The 27,328-nt window shown below is 47.1% G+C and overlaps 1 protein-coding gene across 1 annotated transcript in view; it reads left to right on the forward strand.

Annotated features, from left to right (window-relative positions):
- The first annotated feature begins 854 nt into the window (after positions 1-854).
- The window catches only part of LOC123768064 (glutathione S-transferase kappa 1-like), a 152,281-nt gene continuing 125,807 nt past the window's right edge, over positions 855-27,328 (forward strand). Inside the window, exon 1 of the mRNA XM_069306859.1 lies at positions 855-1,390. Within this exon, the coding sequence (XP_069162960.1) occupies positions 1,274-1,390 (117 nt within the window). The 5' untranslated portion in view covers positions 855-1,273. The remainder of the gene's footprint in view (positions 1,391-27,328) is intronic.

Here is a 27,328-nt window from a genome sequence, read left to right on the forward strand (position 1 = left end):
TGGACCCCATAGAAGGATGTAACAGAACCCATGAGCACCACACCAGAAATAAATACAGTTTTGATATTCCTAGAGTACGACTTAATCAAACTAGAAATGCTGTACAAATCAAGGGGCCCAGAATGTGGAATGACCTTCCTAACCATGTTAAAGACTGTACCTCTCTCAACCAGTTTAAGTTAAAAACGAAGCTATACCTAATAAATTCCCTGTAACCTACCTTACCCTTCTATTGTCAACCAATGATTTTTTTTAAAGAGCGCTGTTTGTCGACATAATTGTATTTGTGCTGCTTTTTCATATATGTTTTCATTTCTTGTTTTCATTCTACTCATTATGCTCAATTAGTATTAAGCTTGTCAATTAAGTTTATCATGCCCGAAACGCTTTGCGTAATAGTGGCTTAATTTAGGCATTGTATGTACTAGCTCTACCTATAAGTCAACCAATCTTTGTAAAAATTTATTGTATGTATGTACCTTACCTAAATAAACATTATATTTTTTTTTATTTTTTTTAAATCCTTTAATCTCAAATCTTGCTACAATGTACCTCTTAATATATGTTATGTACTCTCGCAACCCAATGTACCTTCTTGTATATAAATAAAATGATTTCAACTGTAAGGGGGTATGGTTTGCACCTTGTTATTCTAATAATGGATAAATAATTCTAATAATGGAAGCGTTAATTATATGAACAAGTGCCATGTATTTATTCAGACGAGAACAACAGCGAACACAAACCAGCGCATATACGAACGGAATGGTCTGTATGTACAAACTTCTCAGTGAACGAAGTTGTTTCTAGCCCGGTATCCGAAATTGCAGTATACGACTTGACCAGTCCCCTTGTATCCCCCCCCCAACCATCAGCTGACGCCGTAAACACAACATCCCGTCCTGCAGTGTGGCAAGTCTCTTTTAACACACGCCTCTGTTTAGTCGCGCCGGTCCTCTATCTACACCACAACGCAACAAACACCTTTGAAACCTTGTCATTCTCAACATAAACGCGTCTCCAAATATTTGTACTCGTGCAGTCATCGGGAGGATAAATAAACCCTTCATGCAAACTGCACGTACCATCAAGAAGGAAGCGCTAAGACAGTCTGTCTGTATTTGCCTGCATATATAACAGCCATTGGCAAGAGAAAACCTTCAGAGAAACTGCGCGTTCATAAAGAAGATAGCTCACTATATTACTGAATTTGGCGCCTGCCTGATACACAATCTTGGCAGCCTGCACGACGTGACTATCTGTAAGCACCAGTATGCTGGCAGCCTTGAACCTCACCAGGATGCTCTCCACCCGCTCCTCGGCCGTGACCAGCAAGAAAATTGATTTTTTTTATGATGTAATATCACCATACACTTGGTTTGCATTCGAGGTAAGGTTACATATATTTGTGTATTTGTTATATTAGTTGGGATGTGATGGGTATTGTAATATACTTTGCTTCCTTCTTGACTCACAATTGAAGAGTTCCATTCCCGGGCAAAATAGGAATGGTTGGGCAAGTCAACAACAGTGCTGTGTGGCCTAGAAATATGACATTCCTGTGGTGCGCTGAAAAGAATATAGTTCCAACAAATTATTTTATCTGCTTATATTAATAAAGTGCAGTCTCTGATCACAGGAAATTAAAAAAAAATATTGTACGTAACATACTTTAGCCGTGATGGAGCTGAGAAGTTGAGCAAATTATGGACGTCTAGTGATGAAGATCTCGGGGTCACTTGACCCTGCCACCCTGTGGCAGTTACCGCGAATATAAATTGTCACAATTATTTTGATGTTTCTCTTTTATTTCTTCTCTGGTTTTGTGCTGTAATATTATTCAAAAGTGCATAATTTGTGGAATTTATATAGTTCAATGTGTGGAACATTGCTATATTTAAAATTATGGGGCTCATATATGTTCTGTGTATAGTCTACGATCAATCAAACAGTGTTTTTGCTGTTATTACACTACATACACACACTGTATTTACCTATCTAGATGTTTGTGCACCATAATGACCCACAAAGATCATATGTTGAGAGTTTATGTACATAAAACAAGAATCCAAGGTCAGCCTAGCGACCAAGAGCAGAGTGTGGCAGGGGCTGCCCCAAATACATTTTTATTTAATTATTTCAGTGTGTGAATTAGTCTAGTTTTTTTATATCTAGTATCTAGTTGTTTATATCTAGTTTTTTGCTCTAATATTATTCAAAAGTGTGTAATTTATAGAATTTTATAGTTCAATGTGTGGAACATCAACTATGCTCAAAATTATGGGGCTCATATATGTTCCATGTATATTCTACGATCAATCAAACAGTGTTTTTGCTGTCATTACACTATATACATTACTCTTGGAAGGGTCGTGCTAGGGCTCGGGGTTCTTCCGGTTGGGGTGGGCTGTTGGTGCCAGTTTCTGAGCCAGTGCTTCCTTTGGAGTCGGCGTCGTCTGGTCCGTGTAATGCTCTCTGCTCGTCGGCCGGCTTCTCGTAAGGGGCGTCAGCCCTGTCACAGTTGTTCCATTGATGGGGCGATGGTGGGGGGGGGGGAGGCTTACACTGTTTGCTTACACCTGGTCCCCCCACGATTTGTGGGCATTTTGGGTCATGTCCTCCAGCCTGTGGTGGCGCTGGGCGGCATCTCCTCCTTCAGGGGGTTCGGGTCAGGCTTCTTTCCCTGCACTCCAGTGGGTCATCTTGGAGTGGGTACGCTAGGGCGTGGTTGAAAGTACCATGGCCCTCGGGGTTGCGTGCCTGTTTCCAGTGCTGAAACGCGACTGTGTGGATCTGAGGTTCATTCTCGTCATGTTCTGTCTAAACTCCTGGATGCCTTGCCCCTCCTTTCGGATGACCACTTTGTCCCAGGTCAGGCTTCATTTGGAGCTGGGAGCTTGGATGGTGTCTTTGGACCTCCGGAACACGAATTGGAACGTCACGGTTCATCCGGGGTTCAGGGATGGGCTAAGTTTCATTGTGGGGCGGCAGGCTTACTGCTTTCATTGTCTTCCTTTTGGCTTCAATCTGGCACCTCACGTATTCACGCGTCTTAACCAGATCATGGTGACCTGTCTGCTTCCGCTAGGGGTATGGGTTCTGGCCTACCAAGTTTACTAGTTGTGTTTTTGCGGGGGTTGAGCTTTGCTCTTTCGGCCCACCTCTCAACTGTCAATCAACTGTTTACTAACTACTTTTTTTTTTTTTCCCACACCACACACACACACACACCCCAGGAAGCAGCCCGTGACAGCTGACTAACTCCCAGGTACCTATTTACTGCTAGGCAACAGGGGCACTTAGGGTGAAAGAAACTTTGCCCATTTGTTTCTGCCTCGTGCGGGAATCGAACCCGCGCCACAGAATTACGAGTCCTGCGCGCTATCCACCAGGCTATGAGGCCCCCGTGATGACTGGCGTTGATGTGGGCTCCCAGCTGGCCTGCTTTTCTGCTCGCTAGGTGTGTGGTTTATTTCCAGCTTGCCGGGATCGGGTTCCTGGTGAACTGGAGGAAGTCCCATCTGGTTCCATTCCAGGTTCGGACCTGGCTGGGTCTCGTGTGGGACTCTTGGCCCGTTTCCTTGTCTCTTCCTCTGGAGGCGTTGCTGAGGCTGCGGTCCCACCTTCAGCTGTATCGGGGGAAGGGGTTGTTCTGGGTCACTAGGCAGTTGCTTGAGCAGTTTGCGGGAGTCTGAACTTCGCTGTGCTGGTTTACTCGTCGTGTTGGGTCTAGCTTTGGCGTCTGTTCTGGCTCCTTTGGGGCCGTCCCTTCCACTTCGCTCGTGATCGCTGGATTCGGCCTCCAAGGGGCCTTGCGTTGGTTGCTGCATTGCTGGCTTCCTCTTCAGGTTTCTCTGGGTTCAGTGTCTTGGCGCCTACCAGAGCCCTCGCTTAATGTGTTCACCAATGCCTCGGTCTGGCATTGGTGAACACTATTGTGTTCACCATGTGTTCACCAATGGTCTCGGTTGGGGCTTTGTGACCAGTGTTCACTAGGCTGGCCAGGGGCAGTGGGCCCCTTCCGTCGGGCTCACAGCATGGTTTTGGAGTTTGTGGAGGTTTAGCTGCTGCTTTGGAGGGTTTGGGTCACTCAGGGATCCGTACAGCTCCAATGTCCTGGCAGACAGGTTGTCTTAGTTCATTTCCCTGTCCACAGAATGGTCGGTCAATGCCGACTCCTTCAGTTGGCTCTGCCTAACGTGTGGACTCCAGGAGGTGGACCGCTTTGTGTCGCTGTGGTCTTGACATCTCCTGATATATGTGGTGCCCTTCCCTGACTGCAGAGCTGTCACAGTCGACGCATTTTAGCAGGACTGGTCGAGGTGGGGTTACCTGCACCTCCCCCCGGTCCAGCTGTTGCTTCGGCTTCTGGCTCGTTTGGAGATTACTGTGGGAGAGTAGTCCTTCTGGCCCCTTGGTGGCCGGCCCAGCCTTGGTTTCAGGCGCTGCTTGCTCGGTGTTTGAACCCTGTGCTTTTTCCGCGGTTCCGCTTCTTTCAGCAGATCGGACTGGTCCAGTACATGGCTGTTTCGGCTATTCCTATGGTCTTCGTGTCTGGTGTTTTTGATGCTGGCGTATCACCACTTGTATGGTGATCAGGTGGCTTCTTTGATGGTGTCGCACCTGCAAACTTTGTGTCGGCGACAGTATGAAGTGTCCTGGCATTTTTTTGCCATTTCCTCTCTCTTCGTAGGTTGTCTTCTATTTCTGATTGGGTTGTTTTGTCCTTTCTTTCTTGGCTGTTTCTGGACCGTCATTTGATGCCTAATACTGTCGCCTCTTATCGTGCGGCGCTGGCGGAGCCGCTCCAGCTTGCGTTTGGGGTAGGTGTGTCACTGCCGCCCCATTCTGTAAGCTTTCTCGTTCTTTGTTTCACCTCCGGCCTACTTATGCGCTGCCTGAGTCGTCCTGGTCCTTGGACTGTGTGCTCTCTTAATTTCTCTTCTCCTAAGTTTGCGGTGGCCCCTTCGGTTCAAGACTATTTTTCCAAGGCGCTGTTTCTGTTGGCATTGGCCTCTGGTGGTCGGTCGGGTTGGTGAGCTTCATTCTCTCTTCCGGCACAAGGGCTTTTGCTCATTCGGTCCTGGTGGTCGGTTTGTTCGGTTGCAGCCGTCTCCTTCTTTTCTGGCGAAGAACGAGATGGCAGCTTTCCGGAAGGGCCCTTGGGTCATTGATGCTTGGTTGGTCAGGCCGGGAGTGCATCATGTGTTGTACTGTATCTTGTTGCGGCTCTTTGCCGTTATCTGCGCTCCTCAGCTTCTGTGGATAGGGATGGCCACAGAACCCCGGAGGCTCCCTGGCACCCTCCCTCCGGTCGGCTGTTTTGTTTTGTTTTGATGCTCAGCCTCCAAACTGAAGGTGTGAGTAGCTGGTGTGTGGGATTCTGAGGCTTCCCCCTTCCTCCTTTCCCTCTCAGGGAGGGGAGAGCTGTGTGGACAAGCAGCGTGGCAGCGGTGTATGACGTTTGCTTGTTTCTTTAGATTTGGGGGAGTTCTGACTCTGTTCGGTCTTCCGGTGTAATTTTCTTGCCCTGTGGGGTCTGTTTTGTTATGCCTGCCTTTTTGTGTGCCTAACCCTGGTAAATGGCAGACATGGAATGCCCCCAAATACATGGAAGTTTCCATAGGTCATTGCTTCCTTTGCCTCTCTGAGGGGGGGGGGAGGGGTCAGGTTCTGGCTTGTGGTACCCGGTAGGCTTAACTCCAATTCACTGATGCCACAGACTAATATAGTATATATCAGTTTGATAACTCCAGCGAGCCTCTGGGGCTCACCCTGAAAATGGTGTTTCATTATATTCAACGCTGTTTTTTTGAGGCCGTATAAAAACTTCATTATATCTGAATAGAAATTTGGATAACTGAAGATTTCGCCGGATAATGCAGTCAGGTATTGGGTCATACCATAGCAGTAGCCCCATGCACAGGGTATGGGAGGTGTTCAGGTGGCTGGTTTCAGGGTAGGGGGGTGATGGAGAGAGTCGAAGGGACTGTCTGGGATGTGGTGGGTGTGTGTGTGTATGTGTAGGTTGGTGTGGGGTGTGTTGGGGGTTTGGGATGTGTGTATGGGCGAGTGTGGAATGTGGTTGTGTGTGTGGTACTCACCTAGTTGTACTCACCTAGCTGTGCTTACGATGGTTGAGCTTTGACTCTTTCGTCCCTCCTCTCAACCATCAATCAACTGGTGTGTGGGGTGTGTAGGGTGTGTAAGGGGGGTTGTGGGATGCATGTGTCGGTGAGTGTGGGGTGTATGTATGGGGGGTTTGGGATGTGTGTGGGATGAGTGTGGGTATGTGGTGGGTATGTTTAACTGGGTAATTACCTAAGTGTAGTTACAGGATGAGAGCTACGCTCATGGTGTCCCGTCTTCGCAGCACTTTTTGTCATATAACGCTTTGAAATTACTGACGGTTTTGGCCTCCACCACCTTCTCACTTAACTTGTTCCAACCGGCTACCACCCTGTTTACAAAAAGAGAATTTTCTTGTATTTCTCCGGCAGCTTTGTTAGTTTAAATCTATGACCTCTTGTTCTTGAAGTTCCGGGTCTCAAGAATTCTTTCCTATCAATTTTATCAATTCCTGTTACTATTTTGGATGTAGTGATCATTTCACCTCTTTTTCTTTTATCTTCTAGTTTTTTCATATTTAATGCCTCTAACCTCTCCTTATAGCTCTTGTCTTTCAGTTCTGGGAGCCACTTAGTGGCATGCCTTTACACCTTTTCCAGTTTGTTTATGTGCTTCTTAAAATATGGGCACCATATAACTGCTGCATATTCCAGCTTTGGTCTAACAAGTCATGAACAATTTTTTTAGTATTTTGCCATCCATGTATTTAAGAGTAATTCTGAAGTTAGAAAGTGTAGCATAGGTTCCTCGCACAATGTTCTTAATGTGGTTCTCTGGTGACAGTTTTCTATCTAGAACCACCCCTAGATCCCTTTCTTTGTCAAAATTCTTTAATGATTTCTCACATAATTTATAGGTTGTGTGGGGTCTATTTTCTCCAATTCCATAACATGGCATTTATTCACATTAAATTTCATTTGCCAAGTGGTGCTCTATATACTTATTTTGTTTAGGTTTTCTTGAAGGGCATGACAATCTTCTAGATTTCTAATCTTCCCTATTATCTTGGCATCATCAGCAAACATGTTCATATAATTCTGTATTTCATCTGGTAAATCGTTTATGTGGACAATGAACATTACCGGTGCAAGAACTGAACCCTGTGGTACTCCACTTGTGACATTTCTCCAATCCAATACATTACCTCTGATTATGGTCTTCATTTTTCTATCAGTTAGTTTAGTTCATTTGTTATGCACCCCATACCCATCTTGTGGGCAGTAGTGGAAAGGGTTACAAAAGCACATAATGGGTTCAGGGACTGAACCCCACAATTCATTTAGCTAAGCAAGTTACAATCTTGATGAGCTAGTTACAAAATTCAATATAAGTCGTCACATCAACACTGGGTTCGAGATCGACCACAAGTACAGTTTCTAAATTAAGCAACTGACATATGTGAAGAGCTAGTGTCACAATTTATATGTTTGTCCTGCACACCGCTCCCCATCCAGTGGGCAGCGGTGGATAGGTTACAATCACTTAATTACTACCTGCAGTTTGCAAACTGGGGATAATTGGCTAAAATTTCTGGTAGCAGATAATTTTGAATTAAATATTTACACGTCGCTGGAACATTGGTTATAGAATTTTCTAAATTCACGTATCTTTTCGCACTCCATCACATATTGACAGAGGGTGTGCGAATAATTTTGTTGACACAGTTTTCATTTGGTCAGGTCTACATCGGCAGATAATGAGAATTCCCAGAGATACTTGTAACCGAGTCCAAGCCGAGCAGTAGTAACATCTAGAAGTCTGCTGATTTTATTGGATGATCCATAGATGTGTGGCTCCTCTTGTATGATAGTATGATGATAGATGGAATTACTGGTGTCAATTTCACTTTGCCTCATCAGTTAGAATATTTTTCATCCATGTTAGAAGCTTACCTGTCACCCCTCCAATATGTTCCAGTTTCCAGAACAACCTCTTATGTGGAACTCTGTCAAAAGCCTTTTTTAGGTCCAGATAGATGCATTCAACCCAACCATCTCTTTCCTGTAAAATCACTGTGGCTTGATCATAGAAACTGAGTAAATTCGTTACACAGGATCTTCCAGATCGAAAACCATACTGTCTGTATGATATTATATAATTTTTCTCCAGGTGTTCTACACATTTAGTTTTAATTATTTTCTGGGGGGAGCCCCGTTGGCTCCCCGGAGCTATCCCAGGCTGATATGCTAATGTCAGACTTTGGCATCAGTCATGTGTATGGAGTTCTTAGGCCTACCGGGGACCACGGCCAGAACCGGGCCCCCTCAGAGAGGCAAGGGGAGCAATGGCCTATAGAAGCCCCCGTGTAGTTGGAAGCATTCTATGTCTGCCATCGATCGGAACAGGCACCCAGAAAGGTAAGCGCCCCAAAACAAACCCCTTTTCTGGTTAAAATTGCTACCTAAAACCGAACTAGTGGATAGAACTCCCCAACCGAAAACAAGCAAACTAGTGTGACGTCACACACTGCCGCGCCGCTGTCTGCGCAGCTCCCCCCTCCCCGGGAGGGGGGAAGGGGGAGCCCCAGACCCCCCGCGCCGGCTACCCACACCTCAGTTCTTGAGGCTGATGCTATAGGCGATGGTCGTGTGCTCTGGCTCCGGTGCTTCAGGTTTTCCTGGGGGGTGAACTTGAGTACCTGAATGAGTGCTTGTTTGCCCCTGCCCTTCCCCGCGATGTGGGCGTTATTCAGCTCCATGTGCAGGTTCCCTCCCTTTCGGCGGCGCTCGTGGCGGAGGACTTGCGCGCCCGGGGCCTTTTGTGTTCGGCCTTGCGGTTCTTTTCCCTCCTGGAGCTGTCTTCGGATTGGCTCGTGGAGGATGTGGGGACGCTTGGGTCCGTCCCGGAGTCCGGCACCTTGTCCTCGGCTGCGCGTTCGTCGGCTGCCTTGTTGAAGCTGTTCACGCCGATTTTGCGGGATGCGGTTTCCCTGTTCTATGCTTCCCGTCTCGCGTGTCGGCAGGCGGTGCTGGGTTTCTCCGTGGAATCTGCTTGGGCTCTGGCTCTTAGGCGTTCTTCACCTTTTTGTCCTCTCCTGTTTGGGGAGTCGGCTGTGGCGCAGTTTATTCAGGCTGCGTCGGCGGCTTGTCGTCCGATGTCGGACTTGTTGGTTTTCCGGGGGTCCCGGGGTGGGTCTTCCCGGAAAGGTCGTGCCAGGGCTCGGGGTTCCTCTCGTCGTGGTAGGCCTCTGGTGTCGGGTTTGGGGTTGGCTCCTCCTGCGGATCCTCCCTCGTCTGGTCGGCGCGGTGTTGGCGCTGTGCGGGGTTCTGGGTCTCGTAAGGGTCGCCGGCCCTTTCGCGGTTTGCCCCCTTGACGGGGCGATGGGGGGGCGGCTTGCGCTGTTCGCCCGCGCCTGGTCCCACGATTCGTGCGGCTTTCGGGTCGTGTCTCGCGGCCTGCGGTGGCGTTGGGTGGCCCCTCCCCCCTTTGGGGGGTCGGGGCTGGCAGGGCAGGCTTCTTCCCCTGCGCTCTGTCGAGTCGTCTTGGAGTGGGTACGCTTGGGCGTCGTCGAAACGACGTCGTCCCTCAGATGGGTTTCCCGTCTGTTTCCGGTTCCGAAACGGGACTGCGCGGACCTGCGGTTCATTCTGGACTTGTCCCGTCTGAACCCCTGGGTTCATTGCCCCTCCTTTCGGATGACTACGCTGTCTCAGGTTCGGCTCCTCTTGGAGCCGGGAGCTTGGATGGTGTCCCTGGACCTCCGGGACGCTTATTGGCATGTCCCGATTCATCCGCGGTTCAGGGACTGGCTCGGTTTTGTAGTGGGGCGTCTGAGTTACCGCTTTCGTTGTCTCCCGTTCGGGTTGAACCTGGCACCTTGCGTGTTCACGCGCCTTACACGGGTTGTGGTGGCTCGTTTGCGTCTCCTAGGTGTTCGGGTGTTGGCCTACCTCGACGACTGGCTGGTTTGGGCTCCCAGCCAGTCAGCTTGCTTGCTAGCCAGGGATTTGGTTCTTTCCCAGCTCGCCGGGTTCGGGTTCTTGGTGAACTGGAGGAAGTCCCATCTGGTTCCCTCTCAGGTTCGGACTTGGCTGGGTCTCGTGTGGGACTCTCGAACCGCCTCTTTGTCTCTCCCTCCGGAGTCTCTCCTGCGGCTGCGGTCCCGCCTTCGTCTGTTTCTGGAGGGCCCTCGGGTCACCCGGCGGTTGCTCGAGGGGCTGTGCGGGAGCCTGAACTTCGCGATGGTGGTCTACCCGCCGGGTCGGGTTTGGCTTCGACGGCTGTTCTGGTTCCTTCGGGGTTCCCCCTTCCGCCTCTCTCGCGATCGCAGAGTTCGACCCCCGGGGGACTTGCGTCGGTTGCTGCGTCACCGGCTTCCTCTTTGGGTTTTTCGGGGTTCAGTGCCTTGGCGCCTACCCGAGCCCTCGCTCGATGTGTACACGGATGCGTCGTCTCTCGGCTGGGGTTTTGTGACCAGTGCTCACCAGGCCGGCCAGGGGCGTTGGGATCCGTCCTTCCGTCGAGCTCACTGTACGGTGCGGGAGTTCGCGGCGGTGTGGTTTGCTCTGGGGAGAATTCGGGTGGCCCGCGGATCGACGATTCGGCTCCATTCGGACTGCTCTCCGGTGGTTCATTGTCTGAACCGCGGGGGTTCGATGCGGTCCTTGTCTCTTTGGGGTTGGTCGCTTCGGGTGACTCGTCTGCTGAGTTCTCGGGGTTTGGCTCTCCTGGCGGTTCACGTACGGGGCGTGTCCAACGTCTTGGCCGACGCCCTGTCTCGCTTCGTTCCCCTCTCCACGGAGTGGACGGTCGACGACGAGTCCTTCCGTTGGCTTTGCCAGACGTTCGGGCGCCCCGAAGTGGACCTCTTCGCGTCGGCGTGGTCGCGGCGTCTTCCCGTTTATGCGGCGCCCTTCCCCGATTGCGAGGCCGTCGGGGTCGATGCCTTTCGGCTAGACTGGTCGAGGTGGGGGTTCCTGTACCACTTTCCCCCGGTTCGGCTGTTGCTCCAGGTCCTGACTCGCTTAGAGACTTACCGGGGAAGAGTTGTCCTTCTGGCGCCTTGGTGGCCGGCGCAGCCTTGGTTTCAGGCGCTGGTTGCTCGGTGTCCGAACCCGAGGGTTTTCCCGCGGCTCCGCCTCTTTCAGCAGATCGGGCCGGTACGTCACGTAGCTGGTTCGATCTTCTCCTCGAGTCTTCGCGTATGGTTTTTTTGACTCGAGTCTATCATCATCTCTATGGTGATCAGGTGGCCTCCTTGTTGGTGTCCCACCTGAGGGCTTCTTCTCGGCGGCAGTATGAAGTTTCCTGGCGGTCCTTCCGTTTCTTTTTGCGTCTTCGTCGTGTTAGCTCCTTGTCTGTTCGGGTGGCTTGTCCTTCCTCTCGTGGTTGTTTCAGGACCGTCATCTTATGCCTAACACTGTCGCTTCGTATCGTGCGGCGCTGGCAGAGCCGCTTCAGCTTGCTTTCGGTATCGATGTTACGTCTGCGCCGTTTCGCAAGCTGTCTCGTGCATTGTTTCACCTCCGGCCTGCTCATGCGTCGCCTGAGCCGTCCTGGTCTTTGGACAGAGTGCTTGCTTTCCTTTCATCTCCTCGTTTCGTTGTGGCCCCTTCGGTCCAGGATTGTTTTTCCAAGGCACTTTTCTTGTTGGCTTTGGCCTCTGGGGGTCGGGTAGGGGAGCTTCATGCTCTCCTCCGGCGCAGGGGTTTCTGCTCTTTTGGTTGTGGTGATAGTTTTGTTCGTTTGCAGCCGTCTCCTTCTTTTCTGGCGAAGAATGAGACTGCTGCGTTCCGGAGGGGTCCATGGGTGGTTGATGCTTGGTTGGTCAGGCCGGGGGTGCATCATGTTTTGTGTCCGGTTGCGGCGCTTCGCCGTTATTTGCGCGCCACAGCTTCTGTGTCCGGGGACGCGCTGTGGGTTGATCCGGTTTCCCTTCTTCCCTGTTCGCGGGTTCGGGTCTCTCAGGTCGTCCGCAGGGTTATTAGGTCCAGCCAGCCTGCGGTCTATCCCCGTGCCCATGACGTTCGTAAGTTCGCGGCTCTTGCTGCCGTCTTTGGGAATATGTCTTGGTCTGATATTCGGGCGCGGGGATTTTGGCGGTCGAACAGGGTCCTGGCTGCTCGTTACCTTGTGAATGTCCCTGGGCCTCGTCGGGCCTGTGTTGCTTTGGGTCGGCGGTTGCAGCCAGTTGTCTCGGCTTCGAGTTGAGGGGTGAGCGACGACCGCCTCCAGGGTAAGTCCCTCTTTTTCTGTCTGTGGGTAGTTAGCTCCGGGGAGCCGACGGGGCTCCCCCCAGAAAACCAGCGTTGAATGTAATGAAACGCCATTTTCTGGGTGAGTCCCGGAGGCTCCCCGGCATCCCTCCCTCCCTCCGGTCGGCGGTTTTTCGCGTTTTTGACATCCAGCCTCAAGAACTGAGGTGTGGGTAGCCGGCGCGGGGGGTCTGGGGCTCCCCCTTCCCCCTCCCGGGGAGGGGGGAGCTGCGCAGACAGCGGCGCGGCAGTGTGTGACGTCACACTAGTTTGCTTGTTTTCGGTTGGGGAGTTCTATCCACTAGTTCGGTTTTAGGTAGCAATTTTAACCAGAATAGGGGTTTGTTTTGGGGCGCTTACCTTTCTGGGTGCCTGTTCCGGTCGATGGCAGACATAGAATGCTTCCAACTACACGGGGGCTTCTATAGGCCATTGCTCCCCTTGCCTCTCTGAGGGGGCCCGGTTCTGGCCGTGGTCCCCGGTAGGCCTAAGAACTCCATACACATGACTGATGCCAAAGTCTGACATTAGCATATCAGCCTGGGATAGCTCCGGGGAGCCTCCGGGACTCACCCAGAAAATGGCGTTTCATTACATTCAACGCTGGTTTTTTCTAATATTTTGACTATTACACTTGGCAATGATACAGGTCTATAATTGTATATGTTTTGATACAGGGTATGATACAGGGTGTATATGTTTTGAGGTTTGGGATGTGTGTGTGAGGGTGAGTGGTATGTGGTTAGTGTGTGGGTGTGGGTGGATATGGGGTGCAACTCTCACTAAACATAGAAAATACTTATTACATTTTTTGGTAGTAAATCATGAAATCAATTCAACTTCAGATAGACATTAACATTATCAATAAAAATGAGGGAAAGTTCCTTGGCCTATACATAAACAAAGAGACTGAACTTCAGCACCTACATACAACACATAGCCAAAAAAGTCTCAAAAATGTTCAGTATACTTTCTAAAATTAGATATTGTTACCCACCCTGCTGTCTCATTATACTACAAGAGATTAGATACTACAGATCTAATCTATCCCTATCTTTCTTACAGTATCTGTGCATGGGGTTCAACCACTACAAATTACCTCAAGGCTAGGCTTATTATCACTGAACAAAAATCTGCTCTCAGAACTATGACAAATTCTGTCTTCAGACAACACATAGCCCCTCTGTTTAAGTTCCTTAACACTTTCGTTTAGGAGGGATGTATATAACGTCCGTAATTAACTCTGCAGATGTTCGAGAGAGACATCTGCAACCTCTGATTTTAATATATTTGTTAAAATTATATTTTTTATCTGATCATTTTGGGACGTGTTTTAAAGTTTGCGCCAATGTCTTCCCATTTTCTGTTGGGGGCCATGTTGCATCATGGTTCGCCAAAAATACAGGGCTGTGAAACTAACCCCAACAAAAATACAGGCTATAGTAGGCAATTTTTCTGATTTTGAAGATCAGAAAAATTGCCATTCTGAAAGGGCTGAAGTGTCATGTTTGCTTCAGAAATGGTAAAAGGAATGACACCAATTATAAGTGCAAGTCGTGTGATGTGGCACTGTGTGCTGCACTATGCTCCAGCTTGTACCATTGCAAGAGAAATACTGGGTGGATAAACAGTAATGCTTACCCACCATCCACTCTACCAATAAATCATTGGTTGAGCAACTTCAGGAAACAGTTTCCTGGAGCAGGTGGTGTGGATCAGCCTAAAGGTCTACAGTGTAGACTCATGGTCTACAAACATCATTGGTGGTAAGTACAGCCTTTTTCCCCCTGTAGAGCATTCTATTGTGAACAAATTGATACCAAAATGAACGGTCTAACAAGAAAATTGACGTTATCATACTAAAAAGATTATACACATTTGTGTGCAGGTGTGCCAATGTGTGCTAGCTCACGGCTAACACTTGGCTGACTTTCCCCTGTGCTGCGGGGGGGAGGGGTAGGGTGCATTTGGATTTTGGACTTTATATACATATACCCCTGTAGGGAATTCTATTGTGAACAAATTGATACCATATTAAATAACATAGGATGAGAATTGAGGTTGAGTATCCCACAAAGAGTACACACATTTTGGTGGTGTTGTGTGCTCACGGATAACCCTCGGACGATTTGCGGGTTTGGTGCGGGTGGCATGCTGGGCTTTTGGACTTCATGTGCATATATCCCTGTAGGGAATTCTATTGTGAACAAAGCGATACCAAAATTAACACTGTAAGACAAAAATTGAGGTGAGAAAACTTAAAAAGAGTACTGTATACATATTTGAGGCTGGCTGCACGCTGTCGGCCAACGCTTGGATCACTTTTAGGTAGTCTAGGGAGCGCACTGTGGGGACGGGAAAGTGTTAACACGCTTATCATATACTCCCTTCACACATTCTCATGTGCTATTTACATGTACAATCCTTTGTACCTAAATGCTAATATTGATCTGAAACTTTTCCTTGATAGGTGAAATAGAATCTATGAGTATCACACCAGAAATAAATATCACTTTGATAGCCCATCAAAACACCCATTTCACTTATGGTAAAAGGAGAAATGCTTGGAGTGACTCTGTGTACATGCGGCGTAGGCTTGGGTACAAATATTACTAGGAATATGGGATAGGTGTTCATGATAATGACACAAAATGTAAACTATGTGGTATGTTAAGGTCTCGCACCCTTGCCCATTATGTTCTTGATTGTCCATTGATTAATGTTTATAGAAACACTGAGATAAGGACTGTTCCTGAACAAATAGCCTGGATGTGTCACAACGGAAAGGTTGATGATATTTTTGAGAGATACAAGAATTTTGCACCAAGACTGTAATCTTTTGTTGAATTATCTGCATGTCTCTTGCAAATTGTCTATACAATATACCTAGGTCATAAAAGTGTTTGTGTGTACGTCTGATACCATACTACTTGTGTAAAGGAGGAAATGTATATGTTTATCTCTCAGAATGTTTGGTAATACGTTTATTGCTTGTGATGTGTATCTATGTATGTATTAACACGATGTACTGAACGGGGTGAGAATAGCTTGAGCTACCTCATCCCTTTGTGTGTATTTTACCTCAATAAACTTATTTCAATTTCAATTTCAATTTAATAGCCCTAGAGCCAAACTAAATTTGAGCAAACATTCCATTCAAGTAAAAGGACCCACTTTTTGGAACTCACACCCTGATGAATTAAAAAAATTGTCCTATGCCCTATTCAAAAGTAAAACCAAAGAGTACTTAATTTCATCCTTATAGTTTCCTACCTTGTGCTTCAAACTCTCACTGTAACATGTACTACCCACTTTCCAGTATACAGTATACCTATCAGTGTAATCACCTGTCAATTTATGTTGTGGTTATTTGTTGATATAAAACCTTTCTACAATGTAACTTTTCATCTTGCCTGATATGTTCAATTAACCACTGTGATGCACTGAGTTTATTGTGACATTCCCCCTGTGTGCATAAAATCAAGTGTTTGCAAATTTATTTTATCTTTGTAAAATGATAAATTCCCTTCCCTGAACACATACAGTGGTACCCCGGAATACGAGCGTCTCCGTTTACCAGTTTTTCGGAGTACCCACTCGAGTATCCACTCAATTTAACGGCCTATGAGGCTGTACCCTGGTCGTTATTTCCGGAGCTCCGGGATTTCCGAAGTTAAGTGTCGGTAATTTTTCAAGTATCATTCAGGTAAGATATATTTTGTACAGACAGCCACTGGGTCCACCACTCTAATGCCTAATACCCTGTGACGTCTTTTTTTTATAGCCTTTTATTCACTATATACAGACGTTATATATAAGTATCTACATTCATGTTCACCATAACGAACCACTAAGTTGGTATGCTGAGTGGCAGTGGCAGCCAGTGGCAGCCCGCCACTGGCTGCCACTCCCTCCCTCCCTCACCTCACCTGACTCGCCACCATTCTCCTCCCACCATACTGTTTTTGCTTTTATATACAGACGTTATATATAAGTATTTACATGTTTTGTTCACCATAACTGTACATCTAAGCTTGTATGGTGAGTAAAGGCACAAAGACGTCACACGCCACCTTACAGACCCCATAGCAGCCAAAGTAAGTACAATTTCGAAATTCTGTTGCTATACCTATATACAGGGAGAGGTTTTTGACACTTTCAAAACTAAAAAGAATTTTTTCTCGAATTTATTTCTTGCGCACTGGGGGGGGGGGGGTGTCATATTTATAGGCCGCGCAGGTAAAAGGTTAAGATGAGCATCTTATTGCTTCTTAATTACAATTAGTACTTAACCTATACCTATATTGATATTACAGTTTTATAAAAATAATAAAACAAAGCTAAAATATTTAAATAAATTGTAAAATAACTCCGGATATTGTCAAATTTTGTATAAAATCTCTATTGTTTAATAAAACTGAAAAAAAAATTAATATAAAAACTGATGTATTACAGCTTTATAGAAAGAGTTTATACATTGAAAACAAAATATAACTTGGAATATACCACATATGTACTTATTAATAAGCCAAATATTGCCTATAAGCAATAGGGTGTCATTTATAGGCCGCGCAGTTAATAGGTTAAGATGAGCATCTTATTGCTTCTTAATTACAATTAGTACTTGACCTATATTGATATTACAGTTTTATAAAAATAATAAAACAAAACTAAAATATTTAAATAAATTGTAAAATAACTCTGGATATTGTCAAATTTTGTATAAAATCTCTATTGTTTAATAAAACTGAAAAAAATAAATTAATATAAAAACTGATGTATTACAACCTTATAGAAAGAGTTTATACATTGAAAACATAATATAACTTGGAATATACCACATATGTACTTATACAGTATACACATTTTTGTTTTTACGCTTAAGCGACAAAAACGCCGCGCGCACATACCGCTTTTTTTTTTTTTTTTTACCTTCGCTGGGCGCGCGAAAGTGTTAATAAGCCAAATATTGACTATAAGCAATAAGTCATATATGTACTGTCTTGTGTGAGAGCGGGTTGCAGAGTAAGATGTTGGAGTGAGGGAGGGCCTGTCTGGGTATGGCTGCTCCACACCCAGACAGGCCCTCCCTCCACTCCACTGCTTTAATTAATTTATCACAAAGTGATAAATTACACACATGTTCACACATTGGGTTGTCACTGCTTTATCAGGGCAGCTTTTCCAAGAATGCGTTCACCATTTCAAACATTCCCAACACTTCCCTGATCTCGGTGGAAGAGGCAGCATCCTCCCTTACCTCCTCATTCCCTTACTAATGGGTTAAATTGTTGATGAGGACCTACCATACTCCCTTGTGATATCAGTCACACAGACACCACACTCATGCTTTGCTATAATTTCCTTCTTCAAATTCACAGTAATTGTGTCTTTCTTCCTCTTGACAACACTATCTTTAGCAAGCAGCTTCTTTGGCGACATCGTGCATTACAAATTGTAGTCACAAAACCACTAAAAACCCAAAGAAAAGCACAAATAAATCCAGAGGGATGCTTGTTGTGTGCGATACAACAGCAACACTGGTGTCGGAGGCATCCAAGAATTTGCGAGAACCCGCGAGACGCTAGGAAGCACCACATGGTTTTGCTCGTTAATAGAGGTGAAGCTCTTCAATAGAGACAAATTTGCTGCGAGTGGCTCGCTCGTTACTGGAAATGATCGTAAATAGAGCCGCTCGTTAATTGAGGTTCCACTGTATTTAAAAGCAATTCTGAAGCTAGAAAGTGTAGCATAGGCTCCTCGCACAATGTTCTTAATTTAATTAAATTAATGTGGTTCTCAGGTGACAGTTTTCTATCTAGAACCACCCCTGGATCCCTTTCTTTGTCAGAATTCTTTAAAGATTTCTCACATAATTTAAAGGTTGTGTAGGGTCTATATTCTCCAATTCCACATTCCATAACATGGCATTTATTCACATTAAATTCCATTTGCCAAGTGGTGCTCCATATACTTATTTTGTCCAGGTCTTCTTGAAGAGCATGACAATCATCTAGGTTTCTTATCATCCCTATTATCTTAGCATCATCAGCAATCATGTTCATTCTGTATTCCATCTGGTAAGTCATTTATGTGGACAATGAACATTACTGGTGCAAGAACTGAACCCGGTGGTACTCCACTTGTGACATTCCTCCAATGCGATACATTGCCTCTGATTACGGCCCTCATTTTTCTATCAGTTAGGAAATTTTTCATCCATGTTAGCTTACCTGTCACTCCTCCAATATTTTCCAGTTTCCAGAACAACATGTGGAACTCTGTCAAAAGCCTTTTCCTGTGGGGCTCCCTGGAGCTTATCGGGCTAATGTATGTTATATTAGACCGGGACATGAGACCTACCAGTGCCAGAACCTGGCCCCTTTAGAGAGGTTTCAGGGAGCAATGGCCGTGGAAAACCCCCTTGTGGCTGGGGTTTTCCTTATCTGACATCGACTGGGGTTAGGCACTCAGAAAGGTAGGCATAACAAAACAAACCCCACATGATAAAAAACCAAAACAGAAAACCGAACAGAGAGGTAGAAACTCCCTACAATCCCAAGGAAACAAGCAAACATCACACTTTATTGCCGCGCCGATCGTCCGCACGGCCCTCCCTGCCCCGAGAGGGGGAGGGGGGAGCCCCGGATCTCACAGCGCCGGCTGCCTTGCATTTTTTTTTTCTTTTTATAGATATATACAAGAGTTGTTACATTCTTGTACAGCCACTAGTACGCGTAGCGTTTCGGGCAGGTCCCTGGAATACGATCCCCACCGCGAAGAATCGTTGTTACAACCAAGTACACATTTTACTGTTGCGTTAAACAGAGGCTACAGTTAAGGATTTGCGCCCAGTATATCCTCCCCGGCCAGGATACGAACCCATGACAAAGCGCTCGCGGAACGCCAGGCGAGTGTCTTACCACTACACCACGGAGACTGCATCACCATGCATTAGTTCGTAAGCTAATGTCAACCGGGACAGACGCTTCTCTGGCCTTAGTTTCCTAGGCGGTGTTTGCCTTTCGTGGCTTTCACTGCCTTGTGTTGTGTTGTGTGGTGGCCAGGTGTTCCTCATCAGTACCGGGGCTGCATGCACTTAGGGGCTTCCTTCCCTAAGTGCCCAGTGAGTACTGCCCCTGCGTGACAGGGTTATCTTCCCTATGGCGTTCAGGAGCCATTCCCGTAGAGGTTCTTGCTGCTCGGCATTTGCCTCGCCCTTGGGGCCAGCTGGAGCTTGGGGCCCTTGTTTGGCCTTGGGTAGTCAAGGTGTTGCGCGACCTGTCACCTAAGCGGCGGCCGGTTCCTGTTGCCTCTGGGGACGGTGTACTTCTGCAGGGTTTTTCTTTTTTTATTTTAATTTGCCTGGTGGGGGTCTGCCTAGTGTGGCTATAGTTCCACTGGTAGTGTTTGGTGGCCCTCTGCTAGGCCTCTGTGACTGTACACGTCGCAGGGGTTTTCAGTGTTGTCCTCTACCCCCTTATTAGTTTTGGGTTTTAACCGGTTAGCAACACCTTGCCTGGGCTTCCCGTAGTTGTTACCCTACGGGCCCTGGAAAACCCATTCGGGGCTCGGTGGACCATTGAATGTCTCCCTGGTTCCAACTCGTCTTGTGCGGGTTCGTTGGTTGCTGTACCCTGGTACCAAAGGATACCTGATCAACCAGGCTGTGACTCATACGTCAGGCTGCGAGCAGCCGCGTCCAACAGCCTGGTTGATCAGTCCAGCAACCAGGAGGCCTGGTCGACGACCGGGTCGTGGGGACGCTAAGCCCCGGAAGCACCTCAAGGTAACCTCAAGGTAAGGTACCCTTGTCTCTGGGTGATAGTCGCCACTTTTACCTCCGTCATGTTGCCTGTTGGGTCACTGACACCTTGACCCGGAGTCTTGCGAGAGGTATTCTCTGCTTTTTCTCCAGTACTCTCCTGATGTTATTGCTGTTCAGAGTACAGGCGTCATCCATGTTGCAAGCTAGGTTAGATTGCTGCAACGCGCTAGGTTGGTTTCCCACTCGGATGCCCCGAGGCCGCCCTGTTTTGGTTAGGTGCTGTTCACCCCTCTCCCTCCTTGTTCCCAGCTCCAGACTATCTGCGGGTTTCGGGGTCGGGGTCGGGGCGGGGTTTAGTTGGGGTCGAGACTCGGGCAGTTTTTGGGCTGCCCCATTTGGGTTGGGGACGGAGGTTTTCGAGTCTGTTCCTCCTGAAGGCTTCTGGGTCTTACCAGCGGCCCTTTCTTGCTGCCTTTCCCATGGACTCTTCCTTTTCTTTTAGGGCGGAGGGCGTGGAGGTCGGCTCTGCCCCGGGGCCTCTGTTGCTGGCTCCCGGGGCTGTGGGGGATGCCTGCTAGCAGTTCTGGAGCTGTTTGCCCCTGCCTGGGGTTTTCTGCTTCTGGGTGGAGTTTTTTGTCCATCTAGTCTGCTTGCTTCCCACTTTTGCCGACGTGTTTCCGTATCTTTTGTGTCGGTCACAGCCCCCTACTGTTCTAGTGGGCCATTTTCTTTCTGCCAGTTTCCCAGCGTGGCCACCAGGACGGGGTGGCAGTTTGTTTCCATGCACCTCGGTGTGCGAGCGAGCGTCTTGGGTGAGTTTTTTCACTTCTTTCAGGGGTTTTATTATTCTGTTGTCATTTCTTTGTTTTTCTGGTGTTTTCTGCCCGTCATCTGTTCCTCTGGGAACGTTTGGATGTTGGTTTTTACACCAGGTTTTCCATTTTATGTCTGTTTTTGGTCTGGGCTTCAGAGTTTGGGCTCACTGTCCCTGTCTGTTTATGCTTGCTCCCACACCTCGTCCCTTGGTTTTCGGTCTGTTTTGGCCGTTTTCGTGGGGGTTCTGTCTGGGGGCTGTGCTTTGCCTTTCTATGGTGTATTTCCGCCGGCAAATGTGGTGGTTTGGGCTCCCCCGGGTTTGATTCCGGGTTCCTTTGGGTTCTTTGGTTTCGTTCCGGAGGTTTCTTCCTCTAGGGCCCCTTTGTGAGTTCAAGGGGCTTTGTTTCCTCGTGTGTGACCCAGTTCTGCCTTCTGGGGCTCCAGGGTCTTCCTGGCTTGCAGGCTGATCTTTTTGGGTCTTGGCACGTGTTGTGGTTGTGCCGGGGCTTTGGGTTTTGTTGTCAAGGTGGGCCTTTTGATGCAGTTTTGTGCATTCTTCGCCTGGCCGGCGTAGTGCTCTCTGCCCACTAGTCGGCGGCTTGTATTTTTCTTTTCACGTGTATGTGTGTGTACACATGTGTACATGTACATGTGTACACTTGTGTGTAATTACCCAAGTGTAATTACAAGATGAGAGCTATGCTCATGGTGTCCCGTCTACCCAGCACTCTTTGTCATATAACGCTTTGAAGCTACTGATGGTTTTGGCCTCCACCACCTTCTCACCTAACTTGTCCCAACTGTCTACCACTCTGTTTACAAAAGAGAATTTTCCTATATTTCTCCGGCAGCTTTGTTTTGTTAATTTAAATCTATGACCTCTTGTTCTTGAAGTCCCAGGCCTCAGGAATTCTTCCCTATCAATTTTATCGATTCCTGTTACTATTTTGTACGTAATTACCTAAGTGTAGTTACAGGATGAGAGCTACGCTCGTGGTGTTCCGTCTTCCCAATACTCTATCATATAACGCTTTGAAACTACTGACGGTTTTGGCCTCCACCCCCTTCTCACCTAACTTGTTCCAACCATCTACCCCTGTTTAAAAAAGTGAATTTTCTTATATTTCTCCGGCATCTGTGTTTAGCTAGTTTAAATCTATAACCTCTTGTTCTTAAAGTTCCAGGTCTCAGTAAATCTTCCCTATCGATTTTATCAATTCCTGTTACTATTTTGTATGTAGTGATCATATCACCTCTTTTTCTTCTGTCTTCTAGTTTTGGCATATTTAATGCCTCTAACCTCTCCTCATAGCTCTTGCCCTTCAGTTCTGGGAGCTACTGCTGCATATTCTAGCTTTGGCCTAACAAAAGTCGTGAACAATTTCTTTAGTATATCGCCATCCATGTATTTAAAAGCAATTCTGAAGTTAGAAAGCGTTGCATAGGTTCCTCGCACAACGTTCTTTATGTGATCCTCAGGTGATAGTTTTCTATCTAGAACCACCCCTAGATCTCTTTCTTTATCAGAATTCTTTAAAGATTTCTCACATAATATATAGGTTGCATGGGGTCTATGGTCTCCTATTCCACATTCCATAACATGGCATTTATAACATTAAATTCCATTTGCGAAGTGGTGCTCCATATACTTATTTTGTCCAGGTCATCTTGAAGGGCATGACAATCATCTTAGTTTCTTATCCTTCGTATTATCTTAGCATCATCAGCAAACATGTTCATATAATTTTGTATACCAACTGGTAGATCATTTATGTAGACAATAAACATCACTGGTGCAAGAACTGAACCCTGTGGTACTCCACTTGTGACATTTCTCCAGTCTGATACATTGCCTCTGATTACTGCCCTCATTTTTCTATCAGTAAGGAAATTTTCATCCATGTTAGCTTACCTGTCACCCCTCCAATATTTTCCCGTTTCCAGAACAACCTCTTATGTGGAACCCTGTCGAAAGCTTTTATTTAGGTCCAGATAGATGCAGTGAACCCAACCATCTCTTTCCTGTAAAATCTCTATGGCTTGATCATAGAAACTGAGTACAGTATCCACTCAATTTAACGGCCTATATGGGGCCGTACCCTAGTCGTTATTTTCAGAGCTCCGTTATTTCTGAAGTTAAGTCAGGTCGGGTAATTTTTCAAGTACCATTCAGGTAGGATATATTTTATACTGTATAACTAAAATTAAATAAAGTTCATTGTGTAATTGCGATCCAATTTAGTGCCACGCCGACGATTAAGCCAGCTGGTGGCTGCTGCATGGATGATGTGTGAACATGGTCTGATCAAGTCCAGATGGGTGGGAAAAAATTGGTTCATTCCTGTGTATTGCAAAATATTTCATGTATCAATCAGTGATTGTTAATATTTTCTCAATAAAATTTTAGAGATGTGTTTTGTTTTACCCTGAACAGTGCAGGTAATGTATTTTTAATGTTGTGACACAGGCTGTGGCGGCCAGGCCATAACAATGGCTATCGAGCCTTGTCACTGAGAGCTGGCCAAGACAAAATATTTTGAGCTCACCTTTTCTCTGCTAATGATAGAATATACATTTGCAGAGATTAGTATGTAGGTTTTGTTGAAAAAAAACAATTAATATGCTGAAATACTATAATAAAATTGGTAAAATGACTTACTTTTAACCCTTAAATCGCATCATATGATGCTTTGACCGACTTGCAGTAAATTGCGCATCGCATCATGTGATGCTTTGGAGTACTATGCAAGATTTAAACGGCCCGTGGATACACGGGGTTCATCACACCTTCATCAGGGCTCTTGTAAACAGACGCCATTTAAAAAAAAAATCGTGGGCCAAATTCCCGGGTGTTAGGGGCCTCAGTATTGAGTGAGCTACCAAGCCTGACGCATGCAGTATGAGCTCACAGCACTGCTGTTCAGCTTGTGACCACAGCATCGCCTAAAAATGCCATAATATACTTGTTCATGCTATTATGTAGCGATGATATTATTACAGCAGACCCCTGACTGTGATAAAACTGACCAGGGTTCTGATAATAGCAGGATTGTGGTGATATTTAGTGCTGTGCGCCATGGAGGGAGGAGTAATGCTGTGGGAGGGAGGATGGTGGCGATGTCTTCTGACTGTGTGTGGCCACCTGTTATTGACTGCACTTGCCATACCAGCTTAGTGGTTCGCTATGGTGAACACAAATGTAGATACTTATATATAACGTGTGTATAGAGGGTATAAACAGCAAGAGGAGTAGGTTGGGAGCCGCCATTTTGGTGAAGGCGGTGGCGTCGTCTGCACGATTTATTATGTTGTTTACTGGTTACCACGATGGTCTTTGGGCACCATACCAGTTTACTTGTACAAGTATGGTGAATAAAACAGGTAGATATTTATATATAATGTGTGTATATAGTGTAATAACACCTCAAACAGTATTGTTGGAGGAGAAATATTAGTGCGTTTGGCCTTGAGGGCGGCAGCCAACTGACTGTGTGAGGTCCTACGTCTTTGTGCCTTTACTCACCATACAAACTTAGATGTACAGTTATGGTGAACAAAACATGTAAATACTTATATATAACGTCTGTATATAAAAGCAAAAACAGTATGGTGGGTGGAGAATGGTGGCAAGTCAGGTGAGGTGAGGGAGGGAGGGAGGGAGGGAGGGAGTGGCAGCCAGTGGTGGGCTGCCACTGGCTGCCACTGCCACTCAGCATACCAACTTAGTGGTTCGTTATGGTGAACACGAATGTAGATACTTATATATAGCATCTGTATATAGTGACTAAAAGCAAAAACAGTATTGTGGGAGGAGAATGTGGGCCAGTCAGGTGACTTGAGGGAGGGCGTGAGTGGTTGGCTGGTACACGGCGGTCACTCCTCGTTACTTTTTGACTCATAATAGCAACTTAGTGGTTCGTTATGGTGAACAAAACATGCAGATACTTATATATAACCTGTGTATATAGTGTAATAACCGACAAAGTATTTGTTCACTGTTTGATGAACATAATTGAATCAACAATATGCACACCATATTTTTGAGTACAGCAATGATTCACTCATTTATTATAATAAATATATCAAACTACACACTATTGAATAATATTACAGCAAAAAAACTACGAAAAATCAATCGGATATTGAAATAATTAGGTAATTATCTCTTTGTGGCAACTCCGGCCTGACAGCTGGCGATCAACAGACTGCCTGGGACGCACGCTGAGTCAGCGCCTGTTTTTTGTCAAGATTTTTTTTTTTTTTTGTGCGCCTGTGGGTGTCAAATGGTATATAGCCATGCGCCATTTAAGGGTTAATGAAGCTGAAGATTACGGCATCCTCTGCAGCGCTGGTTTTATATTGTTCAGTACTGTATACAGGGTACATACAGTATGTACACTTATTTTCAGGCATTCACTTCACACAACAGCTAGCCTTACTACTAATTCACATGAGTTCTAATTCTAATTCATAATTGAAAATTATTTCTACTGTATATTTACACTGTACAGTATCTTTTTGTCAAGGCTGAAATAATCATTAACACTTGCTGTACTCTATCAACACTTTTTACACTAATTTATATGTCTTTCAATCATATTTTATATCGTAAGTGGAGGCTACACGACTTTTGATGGGAATTCAGCATCAGCAGGTGCAACATGGCTTGCAGAACATATGTTGCTGGCGGGTGCTTCATGACTTGTCGATGGGAATTCAGCATCGGCGGGTGCAGCACAGCTTGCAGAGCATTCGTTGCCGGCGGAGGCTGCACGACTTGTTGATGGGAATTCAGCATTGGCGAGTGCAGCATAGCTTGCAGAGCATTCGTTGCCGGCGGAGGCTGCACGACTTAGGATGGGAATTCGGCATCGGCGGGTGCAGCATAGCTTGCAGAGCATTCGTTGCCGGCGGAGGCTGCACGACTTAGGATGGGAATTCGGCATCGGCGGGTGCAGAACAGCTTGCAGAGCATTCGTTGCCGGCGGAGGCTGCACGACTTGTAGATGGGAATTCAGCATTGGCGGGTGCAGCATATCTTGCAGAGCATTCGTTGCCGGCGGAGGCTGCACGACTTAGGATGGGAATTCGGCATCGGCGGGTGCAGCATAGCTTGCAGAGCATTCGTTGCCGGCGGAGGCTGCACGACTTAGGATGGGAATTCGGCATCGGCGGGTGCAGCATAGCTTGCAGAGCATTCGTTGCCGGCGGAGGCTGTACGACTTGTCGATGGGAATTCAGCATCAGCGGGTGCAGCATAGCTTGCATAGCATTCGTTGCCGGCGGAGGCTGCACGACTTAGGATGGGAATTCGGCATCGGCGGGTGCAGCATAGCTTGCAGAGCATTCGTTGCCGGCGGAGGCTGCACGACTTGTCGATGGGAATTCAGCATCGGCGGGTGCAGCATAGCTTGCAGAGCATTCGTTGCCGGCGGAGGCTGCACGACTTGTCGATGGGAATTCAGCATCGGCGGGTACAGCATAGCTTGCAGAGCATTCGTTGCCGGCGGAGGCTGCACGACTTGTTGATGGGAATTCAGCATCGGCGGGTGCAGCATAGCTTGCAGAGCATTCGTTGCCGGCGGAGGCTGTACGACTTGTCGATGGGAATTCAGCATCGGCGGGTGCAGCATAGCTTGCAGAGCATTCGTTGCCATCGGAGGCTGCACGACTTGTTGATGGGAATTCAGCATCGGCGGGTGCAGCATAGCTTGCAGAGCATTTGTTGCCGGCGGAGGCTGCACAACTTAGGATGGGAATTCGGCATCGGCGGGTGCAGCATAGCTTGCAGAGCATTCGTTGCCGGCGGAGGCTGCACAACTTAGGATGGGAATTTGGCATCGGCGGATGCAGCATAGCTTGCAGAGCATTCGTTGCCGGCGGAGGCTGTACGACTTGTTGATGGGAATTCAGCATCGGCGGGTGCAGCATAGCTTGCAGAGCATTCGTTGCCGGCGGAGGCTGCACAACTTGTCGATGGGAATTCAGCATCGGCGGGTGCAGCATAGCTTGCAGAGCATTCGTTGCCGGCGAAGGCTGCACGACTTGTCGATGGGAATTCAGCATCGGCGGGTGCAACATAGCTTGCAGAGCATTCATTGCCGGTGGAGGCTGCACAACTTGTCGATGGGAATTCAGCATCGGCGAGTGCAACATGGCTTTTTTTTTTGTTGTGTTTGCGGGGGTTGAGCTTTGCTCTTTCGGCCCGCCTCTGAACTGTCAATCAACTGTTTACTAACTTTTTTTTTTTCCACACCACACACACACACATATACACACCCCAGGAAGCAGCCCATGACAGCTGACTAACTCCCAGGTACCTATTTACTGCTAGGTAACAGGGGCATTCAGGGTGAAAGAAACTTTGCCCATTTGTTTCTGCCTTGTGCGGGAATCGAACCAGTACCACAGAATTACGAGT

This window comes from Procambarus clarkii, chromosome 59 (assembly GCF_040958095.1).
Source record: "Procambarus clarkii isolate CNS0578487 chromosome 59, FALCON_Pclarkii_2.0, whole genome shotgun sequence".
NCBI classification, from domain to species: Eukaryota; Metazoa; Arthropoda; class Malacostraca; order Decapoda; family Cambaridae; genus Procambarus; species Procambarus clarkii.